At 40.0% G+C, this 25,311-nt stretch overlaps 2 protein-coding genes across 3 annotated transcripts in view; one reads left to right on the forward strand and one right to left on the reverse strand.

Annotated features, from left to right (window-relative positions):
• TBC1D13 (TBC1 domain family member 13) overlaps positions 1–3,739 on the reverse strand; it is a 1,245,864-nt gene extending 1,242,125 nt beyond the window's left edge. The window contains exon 1 of one of the 2 annotated variants that reach the window (XM_044058416.1): positions 3,329–3,739. In XM_044058416.1, the coding sequence (XP_043914351.1) occupies positions 3,329–3,351 (23 nt within the window). In that variant the 5' untranslated portion in view covers positions 3,352–3,739. The remainder of the gene's footprint in view (positions 1–3,328) is intronic. The other variant, XM_044058417.1, reaches the window with a different exon arrangement.
• An 83-nt stretch (positions 3,740–3,822) lies between these two features.
• The window catches only part of ZER1 (zyg-11 related cell cycle regulator), a 1,037,134-nt gene continuing 1,015,645 nt past the window's right edge, over positions 3,823–25,311 (forward strand). Inside the window, exon 1 of the mRNA XM_044058124.1 lies at positions 3,823–3,846. The gene's annotated coding sequence lies outside the window, so the exon portion shown is untranslated. The remainder of the gene's footprint in view (positions 3,847–25,311) is intronic.

The raw sequence follows: 25,311 nt of genomic DNA on the forward strand, positions 1-25,311 counted from the left end.
ATCCTTTACTAGTGCATTCTACAGGCACCTACAAGAATGCATGGATCGTGCTATCCCAAGCAAAACCAAGACTCACTCCTCCAAGTAAAGGAAACCAATCTGGTGGACCCCTGCCATAAACAAGCTATACAACAGCAGGAGGCAACTAGTACAGAAAAGAGTAAAATCCCAAGAACAGAAAACATCCCTGATCAGTATCAGCAAGAAACTACGATCCCTCATAAAATCGTCCACGGTGAGCTTTGAAAGAAAACTTGCCAAGGACTCCAAAGATAACCCCAAGGCATTCTTTAGCTATGTCAAGAATCTAAGTGGCAATGCTCAGATCTGCTTGGAGTTAGTGCAGAATAGCACAAAAATACACTGAACCAACCGATATTGCCAACATGCTGGCAGACAGGTTCAGTGCAAACCTCACCCCCATCTCACCCCCAGAAGGGCCCATAACCATGCCAGAAGAATGTAGAGCCCCTGAAATCACCGACACTCAGGTTAAAATAGCCCTCTCCAACGCCAAAAACACAGCATCAATGGGACCGGACGGTGTCCCAGGCTGCGTCCTACATGAGCTCAAAGATGAACTAACCCCTCACCTAAACACACTGTTCAAACTCAGCCTCTCCACAGGCTACATACCCATAGAGTGGTGCACAGCAACGGTTATTCTGCTCCACAAAACTGGAGCCACAACAGACCCCGGGAACTATTGCTCTATAATCCTGACTAGCTTGGTATGCAAGGCTGTGGAGCGCATCATCATGGAACTCATTAACAGAGACATTGGGAACCTCCAAACACTGGACCCTACCCAGTTTGGCTTTGTTAAGGGCAGATCATGCCTCCTAAACCTGGTGGACTTCTTTGAGACAGTTACCAAGGCTATAGATGAAGGAAAGGTGGTATACACAGCCTACCTAGACCTCGCAAAGGCCTTCGACACCATTCCCCATTCTGGTATAATAGACAAGCTCATCAGCCTGAACATAAACCCCTATGTCACAAGATGGGTTGCGAATTGGCTCTCGGACAGAACCCACATGGTGAGAGTTGTGGGAGCTAGGTCTGACTTTAAACCGGTTATAAGTGGCGTTCCCCAGGGCTCAGTCCTAGGACCCCTCCTGTTCGGCATATACTTCTCAGAGGTACAGACAAGCACAGGAGGACTATGGCTGACCAAGTTCGCAGATGACTGCAAACTAGGGGCTATAATTGACTCACTGGCTGACACAGACATCCTCCAAAAGGGTCTCACTGAGACGGATACCTGGTGTCAAAATCATGGCCTCAAGCTAAATGCCAAAAAGTGCATAGTTATTCCATTTGGAAATAACAATACCCACAAACTACCACATAGGTGGTAGTCCCCTAAATACGGAAAACATAATAAGGGATCTGGGGACCCAAGTAGATAGTAATCTCTCCTTTGATAATCACATTGCCAAAGTGATTAGAAAAATCCTTCTATGTGGCCCACCTAATCACAAAAAGGTTTGCATCCAGATCAGAAGAGGTCATTGTGCCCCTCTACTCATCACTCATCAGACCCATCATGTAGTACAACACCCCATTTGGGATGTACCTTACAAGACACCTGCAACAGCTGGAAAGACCACAGAAGTACCTCACCAACAGGATCACTGGCCTCAAACAGATGCCCTATGCAGCTTGATTGAAGAAACTCCAACTGTACTCGGTTGCATACCGTCTACTCAGAGGTGATCTCTGCCTGACATACAAGGCCATGTCCAACCCAGAATTGATGTACATGCTCCACCTAAAGAAAACCTTATCCCCTCAAGCCACACGCTCTAGGGATCTAAACCTCACAACAATAAATAGGACGTGCTGGAGGGATAGATTCCTGTCCCAGAGACTTCCCATGCTTTGGAACAAAATTCCAACCTACATTAGACAGAGCTCCTCGCTAGCACTCTAAACCTTGACGAGTGGATGGGAAACAGAAAGTTTACCCCGGGGATCACTTCAGTGGCTCTGCTGGAAAGAGGCACAGGGAACTAATCCAAGGGGCCAGCGAAAGCCAACACATTCTGGCTAGGCTTATAAATGCCTTCAGGCAGATAGCCTAGTACCTACCTATGAACTACCTATGACCCTAAATATTACGATGAACAGACCAAAAAATACAAGGCAAAAATATGAACATTTTGTGAAATTCTGGATAGTGAGAGGTATGCCTGTGTAATAGCTGAAAATGATCCACTAGACCAGCCCACCTTCTTGTTTACAAATAAAGAACCCATAATACAGGGGCACGAGAAATATCGCATCACAGAAAGTGTAGCGGATGCATTGTTGTTGTTGTTCTTTCGGCTTTTCCCGGTCAAGAGCCGCCACAGCAGAACTCCGGTCCGCTAATGATTGGCAGTAGATTTTTTACGGGTGTCGAGGTTCCAGCTCGACGTCCAACCTTCAGCAAAGGCACGCCCATTCATGTCTTTGGAACGCCACTCGACCGCGGGGAGGACATGCAGAATACACACAGAAAGCACTCCAGCCGAGAATCGAACGGGAGAACCTCTTGATGTGAGGCAACAACACTACCGCTGCACCACCGTGGCTAATATGTAAAAACTGGGATTATCAAAAGTCGCAACGAAATACATGGAAAAAAGCACAATTTATTTAAGAAAGGAAGCCAAACAAATCTATCCTTCATGAAGATACAATTTGCAGCTTATCCACCTGTTAAAGAAATAACATCTGCGGATATTATCGGGTACACATTTCTGTACATGTGCAGATACCTTCGCAAAATATATACGTATCTGTGGAAAAATCTTCATAGCAAGCAGCTGTCAGAATTAAGACTGCCACAACAATACTAAAGGAGTGTAAGTCTAAAATGTTCTACTTGAAATAATCAAGGTGGGGAGCGAAACATTATGGACATACTGTACGGAAAAACTGCGGCGTTCATAGACATCGTAAAAGTCGTTCTTATAACCTTATTTGCATTGCAGAGCGACAGTATTTCAACTTGTCCATTAGCTTCTGGACTGCAATATTAAAACACACATAATTCACATATCTCAGTGCAATCGTAAACACTTATATTTGCACAAATCTGCCTACTCAACAATGCAGCCTCACAATGTGACAATGCAATCCTGCAGCGTGGAGAGCATCATTTTCTTTGCCAAAAGAATAGTGACACTAGCTGACAAATCTACTAAACAAACAGCTAATCCGACGGTAGCACCCCACCAATCAGCTAGCCCCAGTTTCATAAATTCCCCCAATTACTACACTCTAGCTGACAAGAATCAAAAAGAATAATAAACGCTAGGTTTACTCAAGTCACGCTCACCTGCTTTTGTATGAAGTAGACATGTTGATTTCCGGATTGCCAGCTCCCTCCTATTGCCGGAAACTGAAGTAGATGGAGGTGGGGTAGAAAATATCTATCTAACAAATGTACGATAGAACCTTCGCTGCATGTGATATGTGTTTAACTTGCATACAAAATGCAGCTAAACAAAACCTAGATTAATGCAGGTTTTCAGTAAGTAATCAAGTGTCACAGTCTGGCACTGTATTAATTACTGTTTCTTTAAGTAATTAAAAGAAGTAACCGACTCATAAACATGCCACCTGGCTCTGTACATAGAACAGTTTTCTTTACAGTACTCCGACAGACCTGTTCCTTCTCCGCAATGTGGAACTTTTGAGTAACGTGATTGTTTGTATACGATCCACATTTGTGTAGTACTATTGCAAAAAAAAAAAAAAAAAACAGTTCCCTGATACCAAATCTTAACCCGGAAACAAAACTCGGAGTTGTTTTGTTGTCAGCTGGGGATTTTGAGATATTATTTTTCTGGAAGGGTAAATATTGGAGAAGCCTGTTGAAATAGAAAGGAGAGTGATTAAATAAAATTGGGCAAGCTCTTGGAATCAGGTTTGTAGGCAGTAAATGTAGTGTTAATCATTATATAATAATTTTTATACAAGTATTTGGTAGTGTTTTTTAACATAAATGATCATAGTTGAAGAATTTTGTCAAGCTAAAGGAAACATGGACTCGAACTATTTTTTAGTATGATATTCATATGTTTAGAAAGTAGCGAGCTTGAGATGGCTGAATGTCATTGGAGTACAACAACAAAATTGCATTCTGACACCCAGAGGTGAAACTATTTTAAGGAACGGGATGCAGACTGGGTCTCTATTCAGCAGTTATTTATTTGCGGTGTTTTTAGGTGATGACAGTAGGTATAGTAGGACTGCGTTGGCAGGTGCGGTATAAAAGTTACGTTTCCGTGAATCCTTTTTCAGTCATTTCTTCAGACGCATTCTTGTTTGCAGTTAACATTTCATTGCAAAATATGTGTATTGTTTATTTTGTATATAGTAATATCCTTATAAAATAATAGTTGTATGTATAAGTGAAACTAGTATTTTCGCCACATATTTGGAGGTCGCATTAAAAAGCACGCTCCGTGCAGTACATCTTGAATGATGGATCACAACTGAATGTAGGACGAGGTGGTTAGTAGTGGTTGCCAGCGAGTAGATAGTTTGCCAAGGTGTTGCTGCGTGCAGAAAAGTTTGTGTGATCCTTACATATATAGTTAGGGTTACCTGGATAGTTACATCAGTGCATTTGCATTACGTAACTAATATGCAGTAACATGCTAGCACGGTTAGTTTATCACAGCTGGTAGCAAAACATTTGAACTAAGGATATTATCCCCATCTGGATTAAGGTGTACGTCAGAAACGTATTGGTCTGTTTTGCATTTCTGTTTTTAATCCAGGTATAGTGTTTTTCGGTTACGAAAAGCTAGGGCATGTTTTCTTTTTATTTATTTTATAATGTTTGTAAATTGTTTTATGTTTATTTTTGAAGTTTGTTTAGAGCAATTTATTTACAATAAGTGCGCTTTTAAGATGTAAGAGGAAACTGGCGCACACGATAAAATCTCATATGAACACAGTTAGGATGCACATACTCCATTCACAAATCAATCTATCTAAAAAACTGAATTGGATAGCCAAGTTCTGCGAGGTACTAATACTAAGTGGTATGTCATCGGTGAACTGTGATCCCAGAATTTTCCAGTAGATGTGCAAACTGATACGTAAGCCATGTCTTGTATGTAGCATCACGCAGTACAGAATTAATTTTTGTGCCTTGCATCAATTGGGTGCTGGGACAGGTTTTAGGCTTCAGCTACCCCTCGACTATGAATTGAATTAAGTTGGTAAATAGAGAATGGATGAATGAATCTTGCATTTACGTTGTTTATTTTTGCTTTTTTGTGTTAATATTGTTGCCTTATGTTTATGTAATATGCTTTGGATAAAACACTTGTCTTAACGTTTGCAATTCTAAAACGACAAGATCTGTCCAGCATGTTAAACCATGTGAATCGGCAGTATCTCCCAAATGCTTGCTGTAGCTTCCCTATCTTTGTTTGTCATTGCTTTTCCCTGTGAAATTCACAGTTATAAGCATTTAGTAGTGTGTATGTATTTTTATATATAGTTGTGCATACTTGTATATGTTTAGACATGTGTATACATATGCGATGCTTAGTGACTCCTAGAACTCTTCTTGTTTATTGGCTTGACTGCACTACAAAACTCCTAGACTTTTGGTCTGTTTTATTGTGTAGTGCTGATTTGACCTGTATGACAGTAACCGATTAATACAACAGAATGCTATCTAGGATAGGACTGAAGCACAAGTGGCCGTATGGAAAGCAAAGCAAAGTCCTTATTAAGAGTCACAAGTTCAAGTACCTCCTTCTTGGCTCATGATTTTATTACGAGCTTGAATATAGCCCTTATTCAAGTAGATATATTTTCTGGAACCTTTGCTTCTAATAATGCCACACTTAACAGATGACTGCAAGAGGAAAGGTCCAGACGAAGAGCAATCCCCAAAATCTGGCCTCCATTGTGTTTAATTTAAATAATATGAGCACATCATCTACAGCAAGGGTACCAGTATCCATTCCTCTTGGAGGCTTGCTTGTCTGTGGTACACACTGGGCAAGTGACCCATGTAGTCCAGTTGGATTTAGCCTTAAAAAGGTACATGAAGCAACCTCATGGCAAGACTAGTGGTTGAGTTTAACACCAGTTGAGCAGCAGGCAGAAACAGGGCAGATTAACATGGATGATCTTGCCAATGGAAACTGATTCTTGGGACATGATAGAATGCCAGCTTTTTTGCTGGAGAGGATCCCAGTGTATGAATGGGAGGTTGCAAATTGCTAGCTATTACCTCTCTTGCAGTGCTGACTTTAGTCAGAACCAGAGTTCTCAATGGGTGGGGAGATCCATCTGTTTTATGTGCCTGTCCCCAGAAGAGGCCCTTGGCAGGAGTTTAGATATTTGCAAACTGTTAGCTGGGAGTTATATATTTAGTCTGTGTTAGTGGTAAGAACATCATTTTATTGTGATTGCATGTTGCAGTATGGAAAAACTTATGTTGTTTCTGCATATGCTGATTGGAGTTTTTGGCATAAATGGAGACCATGGGTGAGGTACTTGATAGAGTATCATCTGCCAGTTGTATCATCTGTAATGGAAGGCTCTGTATCCATGTGGAAGAAATGATGGCAGTACATGGCGAATGTGATTGAGAAGAACTGAATGCCTTATCTGAAAGTTTGCAGTGAATTGTTACTGGAATTCTGTGCTAATCATGAATTGTCTATAATGAGTACCATGTTTGAACAAAAGGCTACTTGTAAGCATGCTTGGAACCAGACCATCTTGGGCCAGTGATTGATAGATCAGTTTGTGCTTGTGTCTTCATATCAGAGGATGTGTATGCTGGACTTTCCGGTCAGGACGGCTGTTGGATATGAGTTTGGGAAGAAAACAAAATGTTCTAGTGGTGCCTTGAAGATGCCTTTGTGTGGGAAGAATTCAGAGTTTAGATTTGTCTTACTGTGGAGTGCTGATCCAACTTTTGCACAGGGAATGTGGAAAGAGTTTGGCAAGGCTATAGTGAATGACATCAAGATAGTCAGAGGTTCTGACAGTGGCTATAAGCATTTGATAGTTTTGCTAGGCATAACCCAGACGGTTTGAGCAAGGGCAGAGAAATGATATCTTCAGTTGGGGAAACTGCCATGTAGTATATGTGTATAGCTTCAAGATATTTTATTTCAAGGTCATGCCAGAGTTTAAAATCTGCATTATGTGATCTGATAGTCTTTATTTATTGTGTAGTTTGAAATACAGGTTGATAAAGATGGCCATGTGCAGTTGTCTGTCCCTTCATCTAGACCATCCTAAATAAATTGTATGAAGATTGTCCCTTCATCTAAACCATCCTAAATAAATTGTATGAAGAATTTTTTTTTTAAGTTATTTGTGCCCCTGTGCACCTTTCACTCAGACAGTGTCAATTTGATCCTACACTATGGAGCTGAGGGAAAGCAGTCCAGAAGGAGTTTCATTCAGGCACCTACACGATTGCTTTGTTCCTTTTACCAGCATCCTGGCAATGAGAGAATTTGAATGCCCTAACCCCATCTCCTGGATGGGGGGGGGGGGGGTGAACTAACTGCATCATCTTAGTGGCTAACAGTGCCCTCTTGTTGTGAATGTATATCTCTGCACATTTGATATCAGGACTACCATTCACTGATGGCTTGATGAGCTTAATGCACAACCACGGACTTCCCCTCTTCTGTGGGATAGTGTCAGTGCATGCAGCCAACTCTGCTCCTTCCTCCAAGGATGGGGCTGCCACCCCCCCCCCCATGCCATTAAATACTGGAGCTGCTAGCCAAACTCGGGTCAGGTGGGCTGTAGCTAGGAATTTATCCCAGTGTGCCACTTGTGCTAGTTATATCATATTAGATGAATCAAAAATTTAATTATTCATTTAAGAAATCACGCTGCTATAACTACCTGGAAACTTCTCTGTTTAGTATAATTTGTCACTGTCAGAAATTATGGATCTAGAAATGTGTTCCTAACTGGAATATCCTGGCATTCTAAAAAGGTGTAACGTGCTGTTTCTGCATGCTTCAGAGAAAAAACCCTTATAAGTTTATAATGTCTTTGAGTTGTTGTTAGAGGACATGGGAGAATATCATCTTGATGCTTGAGTTACTGTGAACTGTGAAAGAGTGTACTTAATATCTGCTGTTTGTTGCTCATGATGTTATAAGGTCGTAGTAAGTCTGTTGATGCTTTATGTTACTGAATAAAAGAATTAAGCCAAAGGTTGTGGATCTTGCAAGTTACATGATTTACTATTTTGAGATAGTCACATGCCATATCAGGAGTGACCAGTTGGGATAGATTAGTTAATGTTGGCTCCGATACTCTCAGTAAAGTGATTTATGTAGGTACTGCAAGTGACATTACCTTGTCACAGTTACAAGAGCTCACTAAATGGTTTTATGTGGCCTTGGAGATGGAACACCTGTATAGGACTAAAAATACGATAAAAAGAAAAAAAGAGTTAAAACATTTGTAGAAAGTATGAGAAACATAAGCGGTATGGTACCAATTGGATGTTCTGTAACAGATATGGTTATATGCATGCCACAAAGAAATGCACAGTGATTATGAAAACCTGCATTAAAAATCGTAGCTAATGGAGTGGACTTGAGATATTCTGGTCATGTGTCCATTTTGGATTGTACAATTGTGTTGGTCATTGAGAGAGGAGAACAGTAAGATAGAAGACATTCAGTAAAGAATTGCCGTCATGACAATGGGGCTTACATTAGTGGAGTATGAGAAAATGCTTAAAGTTTCACCTACAGACAGCTAAAGAAAGAATATCATTTGGATGTGTGATTGTGAAAAAGGAAGCAGGATGGACAGACTTGCTGAAGAATGGCTGTGGAAATAGAAGAGAAGATGGCTGGGATTTTGACAGAGAGGCAGTTTGTGTAGCTTCAGGAAGTACTATTTCTTTTTCTTTTTTTTCCTTTGAGTTAGCCTTATAGAATGCTTGCATCTGATCCATGAAAGACAAACCACTGAATCAGTCTGGTTCTTGTAGATGGTCATGTCAGCTGAAGTTTTGCACCTAGTACTTTTCCATATCTCTCTTGCTTCACAGTCTTGTGAAAGTATTTGCAGTTGTGTTGTGAACTGAGGTTGTACTACCCTGGAACACAGATACTGTGCTAAATGGATAGGTACAAAGGAAGTTCAGGGATACCTTAGGGGAATGGGAGAGGGAAAGTGTAGTTGCTGTACTTTCAGAGGCTTGGAGGACTTTTTCTGTCAGTATCTTTGTGTGCTTATTAAGTGAATCCTGCATAGACATTTAGGGTGAGAACAAGCAATTTTAAAGCATATGTTCATTACAGAACCATTTTATCACATAACTTAATTTGGTTGCATTCCTGTGGTACTTCAGGATTGAAGTTATGAAAATGCTAATCGATTTCACTGAGACATGAGATATCTGACAAAAGTTTTAACCCAAGACTACGTAACCAACATGAAGGTCTGGGAGCAGAACTTTCCAGGGGCTCTTTGTAAAATAGAAGAATGTTGTTTTTTTTCTCTTTTGTGAATCTTTGTGGCTGTCATGGTGATATTATTTTAGACATTACATTTTTTGTATTTTTTTTTTTTGTTTAACCTTATGTTTTGTTTATTGATGCAAGCAAACTGTTTCATTTTTTGTTAGCAGTTAAAATTTAGTTAATTCCTTATTTTTAATATTAGAGGCTTACTGATGTTCTACGGTACATATAATATTGACTTATACTGTACAGTTTTTTCCTCTAACAGAGAACCTACCAAGTAAGAGTAAGTCATGTTCAGCAGATATATTAGATAAGTAGAATGGTTCTGTTGTAAAGAAGTCTTCACTGTGGGATAAGAACCTTCTTAAAGATATCCTGATAGCCATAGCTGTAGGCATTCATCTCCAGTCTCTTGTCTTCTTAGCATGTTGCCCATGAATTATAGGCCAAATCAAAAGTGTCAGTGTCACAGTTGCAGCATGCTAATGTATTCATATGTATCTTTTTTGAAACACTTTCGTTAAACTTTTTTAAAGATACACAAAGTTCAAGCAATGCACCTATCTTTCTGTTAAGAGATTGTGTAATCATTTACTTGGCCTTGCAGAAAAAATTACATTTTAATGTAATCCATTTTATTGAGATGCTTCCCTACTAAAAGAGTAAATGTTAGAATGTCTGCACACTAATAGCAAGGAAAACAGGTTTTAAACATTAAGGTGCAAATAATTTTTAAAGCATTTTCTGTAGCTTGCTTACTAATCTCATTCTCATTTGATCCTTATTCTGTACTCCGTCTTCTGCTGTTTTGTTTACCTGTTTCTTGACTGTAAGCTATCCTTCTGTATGTGTGTGCAGAATATGGTGTAACTGACTCATTTTGGGGATTTGTGAGGATTATTCAGGTGTGTTTGATTGTGTTGTATTAACACTCATAGCTACCAGTATTCCATCATTGCTATTGTTTTCAGTTTCTTTCAGACATGTGGCATCATTTTTGTAGTTTGGGTTTTAGCATATCACCCCCAGGCAGTTTTGAGTTGGTGATTGTCATAGACAGCTGCAGAAAAGTGAAACTGTCAGTTTGTCTTGTTTTTCTGACAGTAAAGATTAGGTAATAAGAAACATCATTACAATGTCTAGCTTTTGAGTAGCATTAATGATTGTTGCTGTTTTTTATGGTTTGTTTAAATTCGTTTGATAATTAGGTGGATGGAGTGACTCAAAATGTGCTCTTAACCTTAAAGCAAAAAAAATAAATAAATAAATAATACAGTACTACATTAGGCACTTCTTAGATAGTTAGCAGAAATAACCCCAAAAGTCAAAGAATGGTACATCTAACATAAAGTGTTGCAACGTCAGTGAAGAACACAGTGGGTGTATACCTTGATTATAACGCACCTGTGACTTATGGGTGTTCATCAGTATGACCAGTTTACTACACCGACTTTATGGATGGGAACTTAAAGCCTCCATGAAGCCTTTAATTGTGAGTGAACTCTCTTTGTGTATCATATGCCATGCACCTTCTTGTAGCTATGTCAGTAGCCTTTAATGCTATATACTGCATATATTACAACTCCCTTTTTTCTAGTTACAAGTATAAAAAATATGTTTTTTTACCTTTACGTGCTGAATCTCTGTTTGCTTGTTCATTTATGAATTGCTCAAGCTGTATTTGCTTTTGAGTTGTCATTGTTTGCTAGGTGTTTATTTTCCATTCTTATCCATTTGTAATGCAGTCTCAGTAGATCAACAAGTAGCAGACTCACCTTCGGTGCTAAAAAATCAGAAAGCTGTGGGTTCTTCTTCCTTACCAGGTAGTTGGATTACATTTTCCATTACTGATATTGCAGTGCATTATGGGGATGTCACACTCCTGACTGTGCTGTCAATTGGGTGAAATGTTAAACTGAGAACCCATCTGCCTGAGGTGGTGGCAGCTCAGGTAGAAAGATCTTACGGCACTTATTAAAAAGAATACGGGAAGTTCCCCTATACCCTATCCAAATTTCCCCTAGTTAATATGAATATTCCCACCTTGGGTCCCCCCCCCCCCATAAAAGGTCCATTGGCCTAGTGGGGTTTAACCTGGTCAATAAATGTTTCTTTAAAAGTTATTCCTATCTGTATACATTTCTGAATTTTATATGTGATATATATATGTGTGTGTGTGTATATGGGTCTACTTTCATAGACCGAATGTACGAATCGCCGACACACAAGTTACCGACCCCAAACAACCGAAAACACACCACACCAACAACTCATAATACCGAACACCACAACACCGACACAAAAAAACGTCAACTACACATTACACACAACAACATATCCACTAACCTTAACCTAAACCCTAACCCTAACGTCCGACACTACCGCACACTTACCCAACCCACACCCTAACCCTAACTCACTTAACACACCCCTAAACCTCAACACCGTCACTATCGCACACTTACCCTACGTGCACCCTAACCCTAACTCACTTAACCCACCCTAAAACATTCAGCCCGTCACTTATCGCACACTCACTCCACCCGCATTCTAACCCTGACACACTTAACACTTCCCTACACTGCTCTACGTCACTTCCACACACTTACCTCACCGGAACCCTTAGTCCGACACCACCGCACACTCACCTTTTCCACACCCTAACCTAAAATCCCTCACTATCGTACACTTACCTGTCCGCTCCCCAATCCTAAATCTTTCATTTTCACACACTTACCGTATCGCGCTCACACGCTGCCGTTGTCGGTCTCTCAGCTGTCGGGATTTCGCGTTTTCGGTAACCTACCTGTTCGGTTGTTCCGTCTCGGTCTTCCGGGTGTCGGTGACGTGGCGCTTCGGTCTATGAAAGTAGACCCGTATATATATATATATAATGTGTGTAATATTTATATGTACTTCAGTTACTAAGTTTCATGCCAAAAGGGATGCACTGCTGTATTTAGTGATTGTGTATTCTGAGCTAACATCTTAGACATTGGCAAAGTTTAATTTATTAAAAAAAAAAAAAAAAACACCTACACACACTTTTTTTTTTATATTCATTCCTAGCAAATGCAAAATATTTTGTGGCCTTGTAACAACTGTTCACAACCCATAGTTTGTTCCCTTGTGTATGAACAACACAAGTTAAGGATGATGCCACTATATGAACAAAATATGATTGACTTTAATGATTGGCTTAGTTTCTGGTGTCATTCTAAGGGGATGCAGTATTTGTCAGCATGGAAGGAGATGGTCTACAGACCATGCTGGTTTGCCAGGGACTGTCTGCACCTCTTCCCTCTAGGCTTTTGAATATTAGCTAAAACATTGTTTTCCTCCATAGTGCCTTTTTCAGGCAATGCCAAACTGAAAGTACTTCAGCTATAGCAAATCAAAACCAAAAAAAATCTAAATGTATTACTGCTCAATGCTAGGAGACTAAACAAAAAACTCCACTCCCTAGGAGCTTTCTTTACCTTAGAGAATGCTAATGTCTGTGCAGTCACTGAGACATGGTTTAAAGCCGTAGAGAGCACACCAACAGTGCAAGGTTGTAATGGCTGTCACACATTTAGGCCAGCTACTTCACAGGCAGTGACTAAAGGTGGAGGGTCTATATTAGATAAATGAAAGTTTATCTAATCAAACGCTGACATCATCAGAAGTCACGGAACTCGAAATCGCAATTGTGAGATCGCGGTACAGTGAATATGCGAATATTTGCCCTTTCCTCACTGTAGTGTGATCTCGCAGTTGGAATATATATTTAGCGGAGGGTGTGTGGGCACAGCCCCCCACAATCGCGATTTCGAGTACCGGGATTTTCGTTGATGTCAGCATTCGATTAGATAAACTTTCGTTTATCTAATATAGGCCCAAGGTGGAGGTGTCTGTATTTACATGAAAAATAAATGTACTTCAAGGCTGGTCAAACAGGACAATGCACTTGAGCTGCTCCATGTTCAAATCACCATATGTAAAATCTAATGCCACTTCCTTGCAAGCTATAGGTCCCCCCTATGATCCAGGAAACCATACCATGTATTTAAACTTATTAGAAACACTAACCATCCAACCAGTACCATATTCATGGGTGACTTTAATTACCCCACTATTAACTGGGAATCCCATATGACACCAAACGTACATGCACAGAGATTGCTAGATTTTGTAAATGCAAACTCCCTGAACCAGATATTCAACACACCAACCAGAGGTGCAACCATACTGGATCTGGTCCTTATTAATGTGGGAGACTGCTGCACACCCCTTACTGTAATGCTTTCTCTGGTAAGGTCAGACCACAAAATGGTCTCCTTTGAAGTAAAAATAAAACCTGGACCCCCAGCTAAACCTGGAATATTCAGGAACTATTCGAAGGCTAACCTCCTGCTATTAAGTGAGAACCTGGAAAAAATTCAGGCTCCCATAATCCCTGAGAACACTGCTGCCTATGCAGAACTGTTCGTAGAAACCCTGTACAAGCATGTTAATAGCTGCATAGAGGCAGCTGTACCCACCAGGAAGAAGTACAGAACTAAATCAAAAAACAACCCACCCTGGTGGAATCACAAAATCAATTGGCTGTATAACAGGAGGAAGAAAATCATGACAAAAATTAGGAGGTGCAGTATTCAGCAGGGTAAAAGCACTCTCATCAAACTAAATAAAGAACTCAGAGGACAAATACAGTCTACCAAAGCCAAATTTGAGGTAAGTTTGGCCTCCCAGGCCAAGGACAACCACAGAGCATTCTTTAGCTATGTCCGCAACCTCAAAGGCAATACACAGTTGTGTGCAGAGCTCATTGTAAATGGAGCCACCTTTACTGAGCCAGAAGATATAGCAAACCTTGTGGCTGATAAATTCAGCTCAAACTTTATCCCTCTCTCCCCCTAAACCTTCCCTCAGGAAATATCAAATATAACTCTCCCTACTATCACTAGGGAACAGGTCCTTAATACTCTCTCCCTAAGATCAGGAACACTGCATCAGTGGGCCCAGACAATATCCCAGGATGCCTTCTAAATAGCATGGAACATCACCCATCAGGGCCTGTGGAATTACCATTTAACTGTAGCCTCCAAACAGGCTTCATGCCTCATGAATGACGAAAGGCAACAGTCATTCCTCTGCACAAAGGCGGGCCATCTACAGACCCTGGAAACTAGAGACTCATAAGTCTTGTATGTAATGCCATAGAAAGAATTATCATGGAGATGATCAATAGATATAGTAAACCTCCAGACACTGGACCCAACCCAGTTTGGTTTTGTCAAGGACAGATCATGCCTACTCAACGTGATGGAGTTCTTTGAGAAGGTTACCAAAGAAATGGATGAGGGTAGAATCGTTCACACTGCCTACCTTGACCTGGACAAGGCATTTGACGCATTACCCCACTGAGGCATTGTTGACAAACTCAAGAGGTTGGGTACAAACCCATATGTCACTCAGGGGATAGCCAACTGGCTCACAGACAGGACCCAGGAAGTTAGAATTGGGGAGTCCATATCTACAAAGAGGCCAGTCACACGTGGAGTCCCTCAGGGATCAGTCCTTGAACCACTCCTTTTTGGCCTTTACTTCTCAGAAGTCAGGGCTAATGTCAGTTTTCTCTGGCTGACTAAATTTGCAGACGATTGCAAATTGGGAGCTGTCACTGAATCTCACACTGACACAAATGTTCTCCCGGAGGGGCTGACACAGACAAACAACTGGTGTCCGAGCCATGGACTAAAACTAAATGCCAAGAAATGCATAATAGTATCCTTTGGGAAGTCATCCATCCCTGGTAAATATCATATTGACAACACACCCCTTAGAGTTGACCCAGTAGTCAGGGGCTTAGGGACACACACAGATAGTAATCTAGCCTTTGACCATAATGTGGCTGTAGTGGTGAGGAAATCATTCTATGTTGCGCAACTTATAAACAAAGGTATGGCATTTAAGTCCAAGGAAGTCATTGTTCCACTGTATTTGGTATTCATTGTTCCACTGTATTTGGCATTCATCAGACCTATCATTGAGTACAGTGCCCTCTTTGGTATGTACCTAACCAGACATATCCAACAGTTGGAATGTCCATAGAGGTTCCTTACTAAAAGAATATAGGGCGCAAGTAAAATGTCATATGCAGACTGCCTCAAGGTCCTGTCCCTGTATTCTGTTTCTATGGGCCTTTGAAGGGAGATCTATGCCTGGCATACAGGGCATTGTCAGACCCTACTTTAATGGACCTCCTGCATATCCACAAAACAAACAGCGCCAACCTTACCCATTCTAAAGACTTAAACCTTGCCTGTGATATAAGTAGGACCTGCTAGAGAGATAGGTATATGTCCCAGAGACTATCCTGTGTATGGAACAGGCTCCTCATCCATGTGAAGCAGATTTTCTCCCTGGCCCAATTCAAGTGCAACTTGGACAATTGGATGGGAAATCAGAAATTCATCCCTGGTTTGGCACCTATGTCTCTAATAGACACAGGTAACCTGTAAATGGTTCATCTATCAGGCCCCTGCTTACACTTGTCAAGGATATCAGAATTTGTCAGAGATTTGGGTTGCATGGCTAGGCTTAAAAAGGCCCTTGTGGTCATTAGCGTAGAAAACCCTATGAACCTATAAGCATCATTTGAATGTTGCCTTCCTGTGATTTGTTTAGGATTTTCTGCTTGTTACCCCCCCCCCCCAATTCTGCCACTTTTGTCATTTTGTTGTAGGGCATGTAGTCTTGTTTACCCCCGAACAGTTTGCAGGGCAGCCCACTCACTGGGAAATTGCCTACCGGTAGATTATCTAAGCTATTCCTTGAAGTTGCTGGCTGTCTGCTGACTTCAAGACTGTTGCTGAATGAATCTTGGGTCACCATTAGTGTGAGCAGGTGGGGTGTGTCTGCTTCTTGACACTTTGTTTTAAAGTCAGTAGCCATGATTTTGAACTTGCATGTCCAAGGCAGGGCTAGCCACCTGGTGGTGTAACACCCTGCCCCCATGTGTAAAAATGGGTTATGGGTGGATGGATGTGCCACACTGGGGTGTGTGTGTGTGTGTGTGTGTGTGTGTGTGTGTGTGTGTGTGTGTGTGTGTGTGTGTGTTTGTACATATGTCTCTGTCTCTCAGAGTATAAATTTATATATGCACATATACATTACACACACACACACACACACATATATAAATATATTATATACACTTGTATATATGGTATGCATTATTTTTGTTGACTTCTGCAGTAACCCAGTAGTTGAACTCCAGAGAAAACTTAACTTAATCCTTCTTAGTGCAGGCTTATGACCATTCACTCCTTTCCAGTACCCTACCCCGGGCCAAACCTCTCTCCAGGAGTGCCATACCAGCCAATCTCTGACTACATTGTGGATATCCATCCAATCATATAGATTATGTTTAAGGGAAGGTAGTGAATTACAGCATGCACGTAACATGTGGTAGAAGTTTATTCCAGGGATTTAGGAGGCACTGAGTTATTAACCTGTCCCTCCACTGTGTTTCATTTTTCTTTTGGTGAATAATTAGGTCCCTGGTTCTAGTATTGATAACAGGGGTTCCAGAATAATTGGGTTTTTAGTGGTGTGGTAAGCGAGGAAGAGATCTCCCCTCAAAAGTCTGTAAGACACTGAATAAAGGGATAGAGCTGTCAGCAGCTCTTGGTTGCTGAGGGTCTTTAGGCCTATGGTCCTTTTGACTAGGAACCTTTTGTATCTTTCTAATTGCTTGTTATGTTTAGTGAGATATATCTCAAAGAGGGCATTGTACTCTATAACTGACCTGATCAATGCTGAATGTAAGGGTGTGATTGTCTCTTTAGACCTTGGTGATTTTCCTTTGGCAAACAGGGCTAATTAAAAGGATTTCTTAACAACTGTTATTACATGATGGCTAAAATGGAAGAAGCTTTCAATTAAAGTACCAAGGTCCCCGACTACATTTTCATATTTTAGTGGTGTTATTTGTACTGTTATGATAAGGTGAAATATTGTCTACCAAAAGTAATGATACTACACTTTTTTAGCATTTAGTTTGAGCCCATTTTAGTATACCAAATGTTTACTGGGGAGAATTTATTCTGTAGTCTTAACGGTCATAGGGTGAATTGAGAATAACTTCCATTTTGCAGTTGTCTGCCGAGTTTGTTAGCCAGAGGTGTTTGGAGACCTGAGAAGAAAATATTTTTTTGATCAGTTAAACCAAAAAAAAAAAAAAATGACCACTAACTTGCAGAAATAATTTGTCTGAATAGTGTTACTGTTTGGGGAAAGGGTGTGATTAAAACTCCAATGTGTAGGGTTAGCATTACTACATGTGAGTAAGGGTGGGCTAGGGGGCTGAACCAACAGGAGACAGAGCTATTAGGTTATGATAGTGTTTTTACGATGCACCACTCCTTTATAACTCTGTAGTTTTGACTTACATTGGTAATGTTTGAAGCTTATGTTTAGCTTTTTGTATAATTTGTTGCACATGCTGTTTTTTGCTTTAATTAAAAAAGCATATTTCTGATAGGGAGCCATTTGTTTCACATACTGGGTGTAGGATCCCATTTCCATTGTGTTAGATGAGTAAGCAACTGATGAAAAACTGGTAGTGGGTTTTCAGACAGAACAGACACCTGATACTTCATATCCTTACATTTTTTTTTTGCTTATGACAGAGTACATTTGATGTAATTGCAAGCAGCTACTTAAATTACTTGGAAAGGATGAAATGGGTTTCAGTATCAAGAAGAAAGTAAACTAATGCACTCTTGATGTCCTTCCTTTTTGTGACACTTTCTAAACTGCCCACAAATGCCTGTGTGTCTGTCTCTTTCTTTCTCTTTATTTTCTGCCATCATCATTTTAGTTTCTGTTTCTTGCCTTCTGAATGTTAAGAAATGATGATTTTAAATTTGAAAAGACTTGTGTTGAAATTGTAAACTTTTTTAGCTTTGTAAGATTTCTTTTCCATTAAGGATAATTGCTCTTTTCCTAGTACAGAGCGAGAGTTTGGGTTGAGGGAGGCTACTGAAGTTAAAAGTAATATGTTATGTTGTATACATATACTTTTTTGCATTTGGTACCTTTTGCAACTTGGTTCATAGTGCAGCAGCCCTATCTGCTCCACCTACCCTTCCTTTTGCTGTACAAGACATGTACGGGTAGCAGCATGTCACTCATGTTCTGAGAAAAATTGAAGCAAGCACTGCAGGAGAGAGATTATACTGGAGAAAGTGTGATGTGAGTCAGGGTGATCTGAATAGCTGACTTTATGCCATTTTGAACACAAACACATTGTTTTGCATGATTAAAAGGAATGTCCATTCGCATTCATTACTTGCATTGCCTATACGTTTATTATATAATAAGTTATAATTTTGTCTTGTTTACAAAAAGTAAATGAAAGTAGTTTTTCTGGAAATTTCACCAGAGTAAAATTCCATAACGTTTATAAAGAGTGGGCATCTTTGAACCTGTTGCCCAGTGATCACTTTGCACTTCACATGTTTTCAAGGCATATATTGCTTTGTTGTTTACTTTTCTGAAACACTGTTCAGAAGTTATTGCGTGACATACCAAGCATCAAAATGCCTGACATCTCACCAACACAATTTACTTCATAATCTCTGAATTACTGCAGAAAATAAAATTCTTTGTTCTGATTTAGCATCATTTAAGTAATTCACTATTATTGGCTTTATACGTAACAAAAGATTCTGCACAGCTGTGCAGTTGTCACATTGACCAGTCATCATATATTGTGTTTTTCACATAAATAAATACCGTGTATATACATGAATGTGGTGTGTGTGTGTGTGTGTGTGTGTGTGTGTGTGTGTGTGTGTGTGTGTGTGTGTGTGTGTGTGTGTGTGTGTGTGTGTGTGTGTGTACACACTTGTATATTTGTACATATATGTGAATATATTTTATTTTATTTATTGCATTTTTCTGGGAAATTCCACTGGGCCTAAAAGAGCCCATTTTCAGTGGAAGCCTGGGGAGAAAAGGTCCAATAAGAACATAGATACAAAAAAATATAAACAGTCGGTGCAGAAGTAGAAATAGTGTTAAAAATAGTAAATACAGTAACATTTACAGAATATATACATAAAAGCAGGAATCTAGTTTGTTTACAGAAAATATACATTTAAAGCAGAATTCAATGAATTCAATCAGAGAGGTATAAACAGAGGTATATTATAGCAATAACCCACGCCTGGGTGTGGGTAATGCTAAATTTACCCACGGTTGGCGTGGTTTGGTCCCGAGGGCTTCGGGACCAGACAAAGCCAACCGTGGGTAAATAGCATTACCCACACCAGAAGTGGTTATTGCTATTATATGACATTATTTAAGAAAAGAAACTGTTACTTTTCTTAAATAATGGCATAGTATAATGCCTGTTTACTGCCCTTCCGCAGATGTCTGGCATCCGGCAGTTCTGATGTACTGCGCGGTACATCAGAGCTGTGGGCAAAGCAACGGAGAAAGCAAGATCTCCGTTGCTTTTTATCTCGCTATGTTAAATGAGTTTAACATGGCGAGACAGTTTAAAATAAGCAACGGACATCTCCGTTGCTTATTTTAAAACTGTCTCGCTATGTTAAACTCATTTAACATAGCGAGACATAAAAGCAACGGAGATCTTGCTTTCTCCGTTGCTTTTAACACTGCCTGCTATGTTAAATAGGTTTAACATAGCGAGACAGCTTTAAAATAAGCAACGGAGATCTCCGTTGCTTATTTTAAAGTCTCGCTATGTTAAACCCATTTAACATAGCGAGACAGTTTAAACAGTTATACTAATGGAAAAAGTCCGGGCGGACCTTTTCCATTAGTATAACTCGATTTACAACGGGCACGCTGGCCAATCAGCGTGCACGTTTTGGGGGGGATCATGGTATAATAATCAGTATTATTGTACCAGTATCAACAAGTGAAGATAAAAATAAATATGGAGAAAATATCATCAGTCACTAGTAGTAAAAGACATAGGAGTTTAGTAATCATATAAGGAGAGTGAAGAGGTTAGGTTACAGAGCAAGAACATAGCCAGGAAGAGTTGAGATGATTTTTCAGTATTTGTTTGAAGGTGGCAGTGCTACCTGTGTTTCTTATAGAAGGTGGAAGTGAGTTCCATAGTTTGGCGATGGTGATGGAATAGAGGAGTTGACCAGCAGGTAAGGTGTGCTTATCTATTTTTAGAAGTAGATGATTTTCAGATCTTAGATGCCTGCTGGGATGGTATTTGGCAAGTAGAGATGAGAGAGCAGGACAGTATGTGGGTCTGTAGATTAGATTATTTTGTGCACTGTAGTTATTTGGGTGAATGAGAGATGGTGGGGGAGTTCCAACCACCCTAATTGTTTCAGTGACCTTATAGTGGTGGGATGAGAATTTGGCCTTGGTGGCAAATTTTGCTGTTCTGTTGTAACATATTTCAAGTTTGGATTTTGTAGAATTTTATATTAGTGAGGAGAGGGGCACCATAAAGGAGAGAGGGTAATAAAAAGGTAGTTGCAAGGGTTTGTCTAATAGAGAGGCTAAGAAAGTGTTGGTGCTTGTAGAGCATACCAAGCTTTTGGTGTGTTTTTTGATGTTATTGTTTACGTGTAGGTCAAACTTAAGGTTTTCGTCTATAATAATGCCTAGTAATTTAATGTGTGGGACAACTTCTATAGTGGTATTGTCTTGGGCTTGTATAGTGAAGAGTTTTTATCAAACTGAGTGGTTTTCCTAGGGGTAAAAATTACTAGTTTAGTTTTTTTTGGATTTAGGGCAAGAAGATTGTTAAGCATCCAAGATTCAGTAGAGGTGAGGGCCTTCTGGGTAATTAGCTGGAGTTCAGAGCTGGAATTTGCAGTGCATATTATTGTAGAGTCATCGGCATACTGGATTACTGAGCATTGTGGAAGAGTGGAGTGAAAGTTGTTAATGTTGTTGTTTGTCCTTCGGCTTTTTCCCCGGTAAGGGGTCGCCACAGCGGAACTCCGGTCCGCTAATGATTGGCAGTAGATTTTTACGAAACGCCGAGGTGCCAGCTCGACGTCCAACCTTCAACGAAGGCACCCCCATTTGCGTACGCATGTCTTTCGAATGCTACCCAACCGCGGGGAGGACATGCAGACTTCGCACAGAAGGCATTCCCAAGCCGAGAATCGAACGGGAGAACCTCTTGCTGTGAGGTAACAATGCTACCGCTGAGAGTGAAAGTTGTTAATAAAGATGCTTAATAAGAGAGGAACAAGTATGGAGCCTTGGGGTACCCCTGTGGAAGTACTGAGGAAGGGAGAGTAAGATTGTTGCTATTTGGTGGATTGCTGCCTAGGGAGGGGAGTGAAGTGAGCGTAGCAGGTCCAGCCACCACAGGGAGCAGACCTGAAAAACTATCAGTTTAAGGTGAGTAATGAGCTTAAAATATCAGTATCTTAACAAAAGCTTACTCTAAGTAGCTCTGGAATACTTTAATTTTTACTGCAGACACATAAACAGGGTTGTTTGGCAGTTTTAGATAGAGTTGTGATTAGTCTAGAGACTATGCTGAAAGTAAAAGCAAAATTTACTAATGTAAACAGTAAAGGCTTGGGAGTGTGTGTGTGTGTGTGTGTGTGTGTGTGTGTGTGTGTGTGTGTGTGTGTGTGTGTGTGTGTGTGTGTGTGTGTGTGTGTAAGGCTGATTCAAGATATTGGCCCAATCTAGTGTCAGTTGCCTGGAACACTTCACTGATGTTGTGCATACACCTTTTAAGCCCTAAAACTTGACAAAAACTAAGTTGAAATTTGCCTATTACAACAGAAAAACTGCAGGGTGTCAGGTTCTTACTTCCTGGAGTTTTATTTAGTTATGATAGTCAGCTTCAGTGGATGCAGTGGAAAATGTGTATTGTAGTTAATCCCAAGTGTGTGTGTGTGTGTGTGGGGGGGGGGGGGTCATAACCTGTGCAACTAAAAATAAAATTAAATAAGGCAGAATTAGTGCAAAGGTTACAGGAATGCGAAGTGCAAAGCAAACAAAGGTATACAGATGGAAAGTAAAATTGATTATATTGCATACATTATCAGCATTAACATGCAGCCTCTGACTGATAAAAACTGTACAATCCAGCTGTGAATACAGACAGGATATATTGCACAAAGCAATGTATGGCTGTTAGCTAGGTTATACAATATAAACTAACAGCAACATGAACTACACTCACTTAGCCTTTTATAAAAGCAATTGAAAAGTACCGCCTCTAAGCCTTCTAAGAGCAGTAGCATGCAACAGGAATGCTTACAGATGCAGTCAGAACACAAATAAGATTTGCAAGAAGTTAAAAGGATGCCTGGCAGATGTATAATTAAGTTCTGCTTTCATGAAATAAGATAGACATACAAGCAGTTTGTCAGTGTGCACATTTGTATGTAGATATGTGTGCTTATGTATGTATATATCTACATGCATTTGTATAAAAGGTGTGTGTGTGTGTGTGTGTGTGTATATATATATATATATATATATACATATAAAAAAAAAATATGTGTGTGTGTGTGTGTGTAATATATATATATATATATATATATATATATATATATAGGTATATATACACACACACCTATACATACTGCAGTGGTGATGCTGCGGTAGCGTTGTCGCCTCTCAGTAAGACGTCATGTTCGATTCTCAGCTAGAGCGTCTTCTGTGTGGAGATATGTGTGAATGGGTGTACCTTGTTGAAGGTTGTACGTCAGGGCCGGCAACTCCGCATGTAAAAATCTACTGCCAATCATTAGCGGACTGGAGTTCCGCTGTGGTGACCCCTAACCGGGAAAAGCCAAAAGGCACAACACCAACACGTGTATATATACAAAATATAGTGCATGTTTGTTTATTTATTTATAGATATAATATATATATACATACACACACACACACACTGTATAGTCTGTTTTATATGTGTGTGTGTGTGTGTATATATATTTATATTTGTGTGTGTGTGTGTGTGTGTGTGTATATATATATATATATATATATATATATATATATATATATATATATATATATACACACACATACACACACAGGGTTCCTATCACGAAATCGAATGTTGTGAACGCCGAATACCAGAAGGCCGAACTTGGTAGGGAAAGAATTCAGTTGGCTGTTTCTGCGGCTTTGGCATTTTCGGAACAGGTCAAGATAAATGTACGAATGGGTAGTGATGGACTTTAGGGTTAAGGTGCAGTAGTGACTGACTTTAGGGTTAGGGCGCGGGTCAGGTAAGTGTGCGATAGTGACAGACTTCAGGGTTAGGGCTGGGTTAAGGATCGTGCATAGTTAGTGTTGTATGTTGGTTTAGTGTAGGTTTTGAAGGTGTTTGGTGTGATTGTGTTGTGTGTGTTTTTCAGAACAGCAAATTTTTTCCCTGGGAAAAAATTTGCTGTTTTTGAAGTGTCAGTGTTATCTGAATTCGATATTCCAAGTTCAAACTTATGGTGTTCGACATTTTGGAAGCTTGATTTCGTGATATAGACCCTACACACACACGTGTGCTATATATAGTGTGAGTGTATATATAATGTAACCAACCATACCTACATATATGGATGCGCGCATATTTATATATATATATATATATATGTATATGTATATATATATATATATATATATATATATATATGTATATGTGTGTGTGTATGTGTATATATATATATATATATATATATATATATATATATATGTACACACACACGTTTGTATTTAATTTATGTATATGTACACATATATATATTCCAGGTTACAGTGGGTAAGACCCCCATTCAAGTCCTAGCCAATTATAGATCACCCTCCATGGGTCACAACACCTACAAAGCCTGCTTAATCAAACTGAAGACAACCCACATTTTACCAAACACACTGGTTATGGGGAATTTCAATTATCTCACAATCGGCTGGGAAACCTACTCTAGCCAAAACTCACTAGCACAAAAGTTCTTTGACTTTGTGAATTCAAATGCCCTGGAGCAAATTGTTCATACCCCAACAAGAGGAACTAACATTCTAGATCTGGTCCTCACCAGCATGTCAAGCAGATGCACTACTGCAACTGTTGGACCCTCATTAGTTAAAACTGACTGAACACAAATCGGTCACCTTCGAACTAACACCAGAATTCACAAAGGGTGAATTCAGACTAAAAAACATCCCCAAGATAAACTATACCCTCCTAGGTAAAGGTATAAATGCATTCCAAGCCCCACCCCAAGCTGAAAGTGGTAACTACACCGAAGCTTACCCTTAAGCCCTGTACAATCACTTGCATAAGTGTTTAAACTCGGCTATACCAGATGGCAGCAAAGCCAGAACTCCGAAGTAAAATCAAGCTGCCATGGTGGACTTCCAGCATCAACAAACTCTACAGTAAATGCAAAATGTTGCTGTCCAAGAAAACAAAGACAAGGACCCCACAATGGAAAAGCAGCCTCCTCAGCCTTGACAGGCAAATAAGACAACTTGTCAAATCCTCCAAGAGCTCCTTTGAGAGAAACCTAGCAAGTACTGCCAAGGATAACCATAAGGCATTTTACGGCTATGTACGTAACCTAAAGGGTAGGACCCAAGCATGTGTATAACAGATGGCCAATGATATCACACACACTGACCCCCACAGAGATAGCGAATCTGCTAGCAGATAGGTTTGGCAGAAATTTCACTCCCTTATCCCCCTCCTAACTTACAACAAACCCTCCCCCAAACCTTACATATCTGAGGAGCAGGTCTTCAAAACCCTGTCCAAGGCAAAGAACTCGACGTCTATGGAACCACATGACATCCCAGGCTGTCTTCT

The sequence above is a fragment of the Protopterus annectens genome, chromosome 16.part0 (assembly GCF_019279795.1).
Source record: "Protopterus annectens isolate FY-2018-M chromosome 16.part0, PAN1.0, whole genome shotgun sequence".
Taxonomy (NCBI): Eukaryota; Metazoa; Chordata; order Ceratodontiformes; family Protopteridae; genus Protopterus; species Protopterus annectens.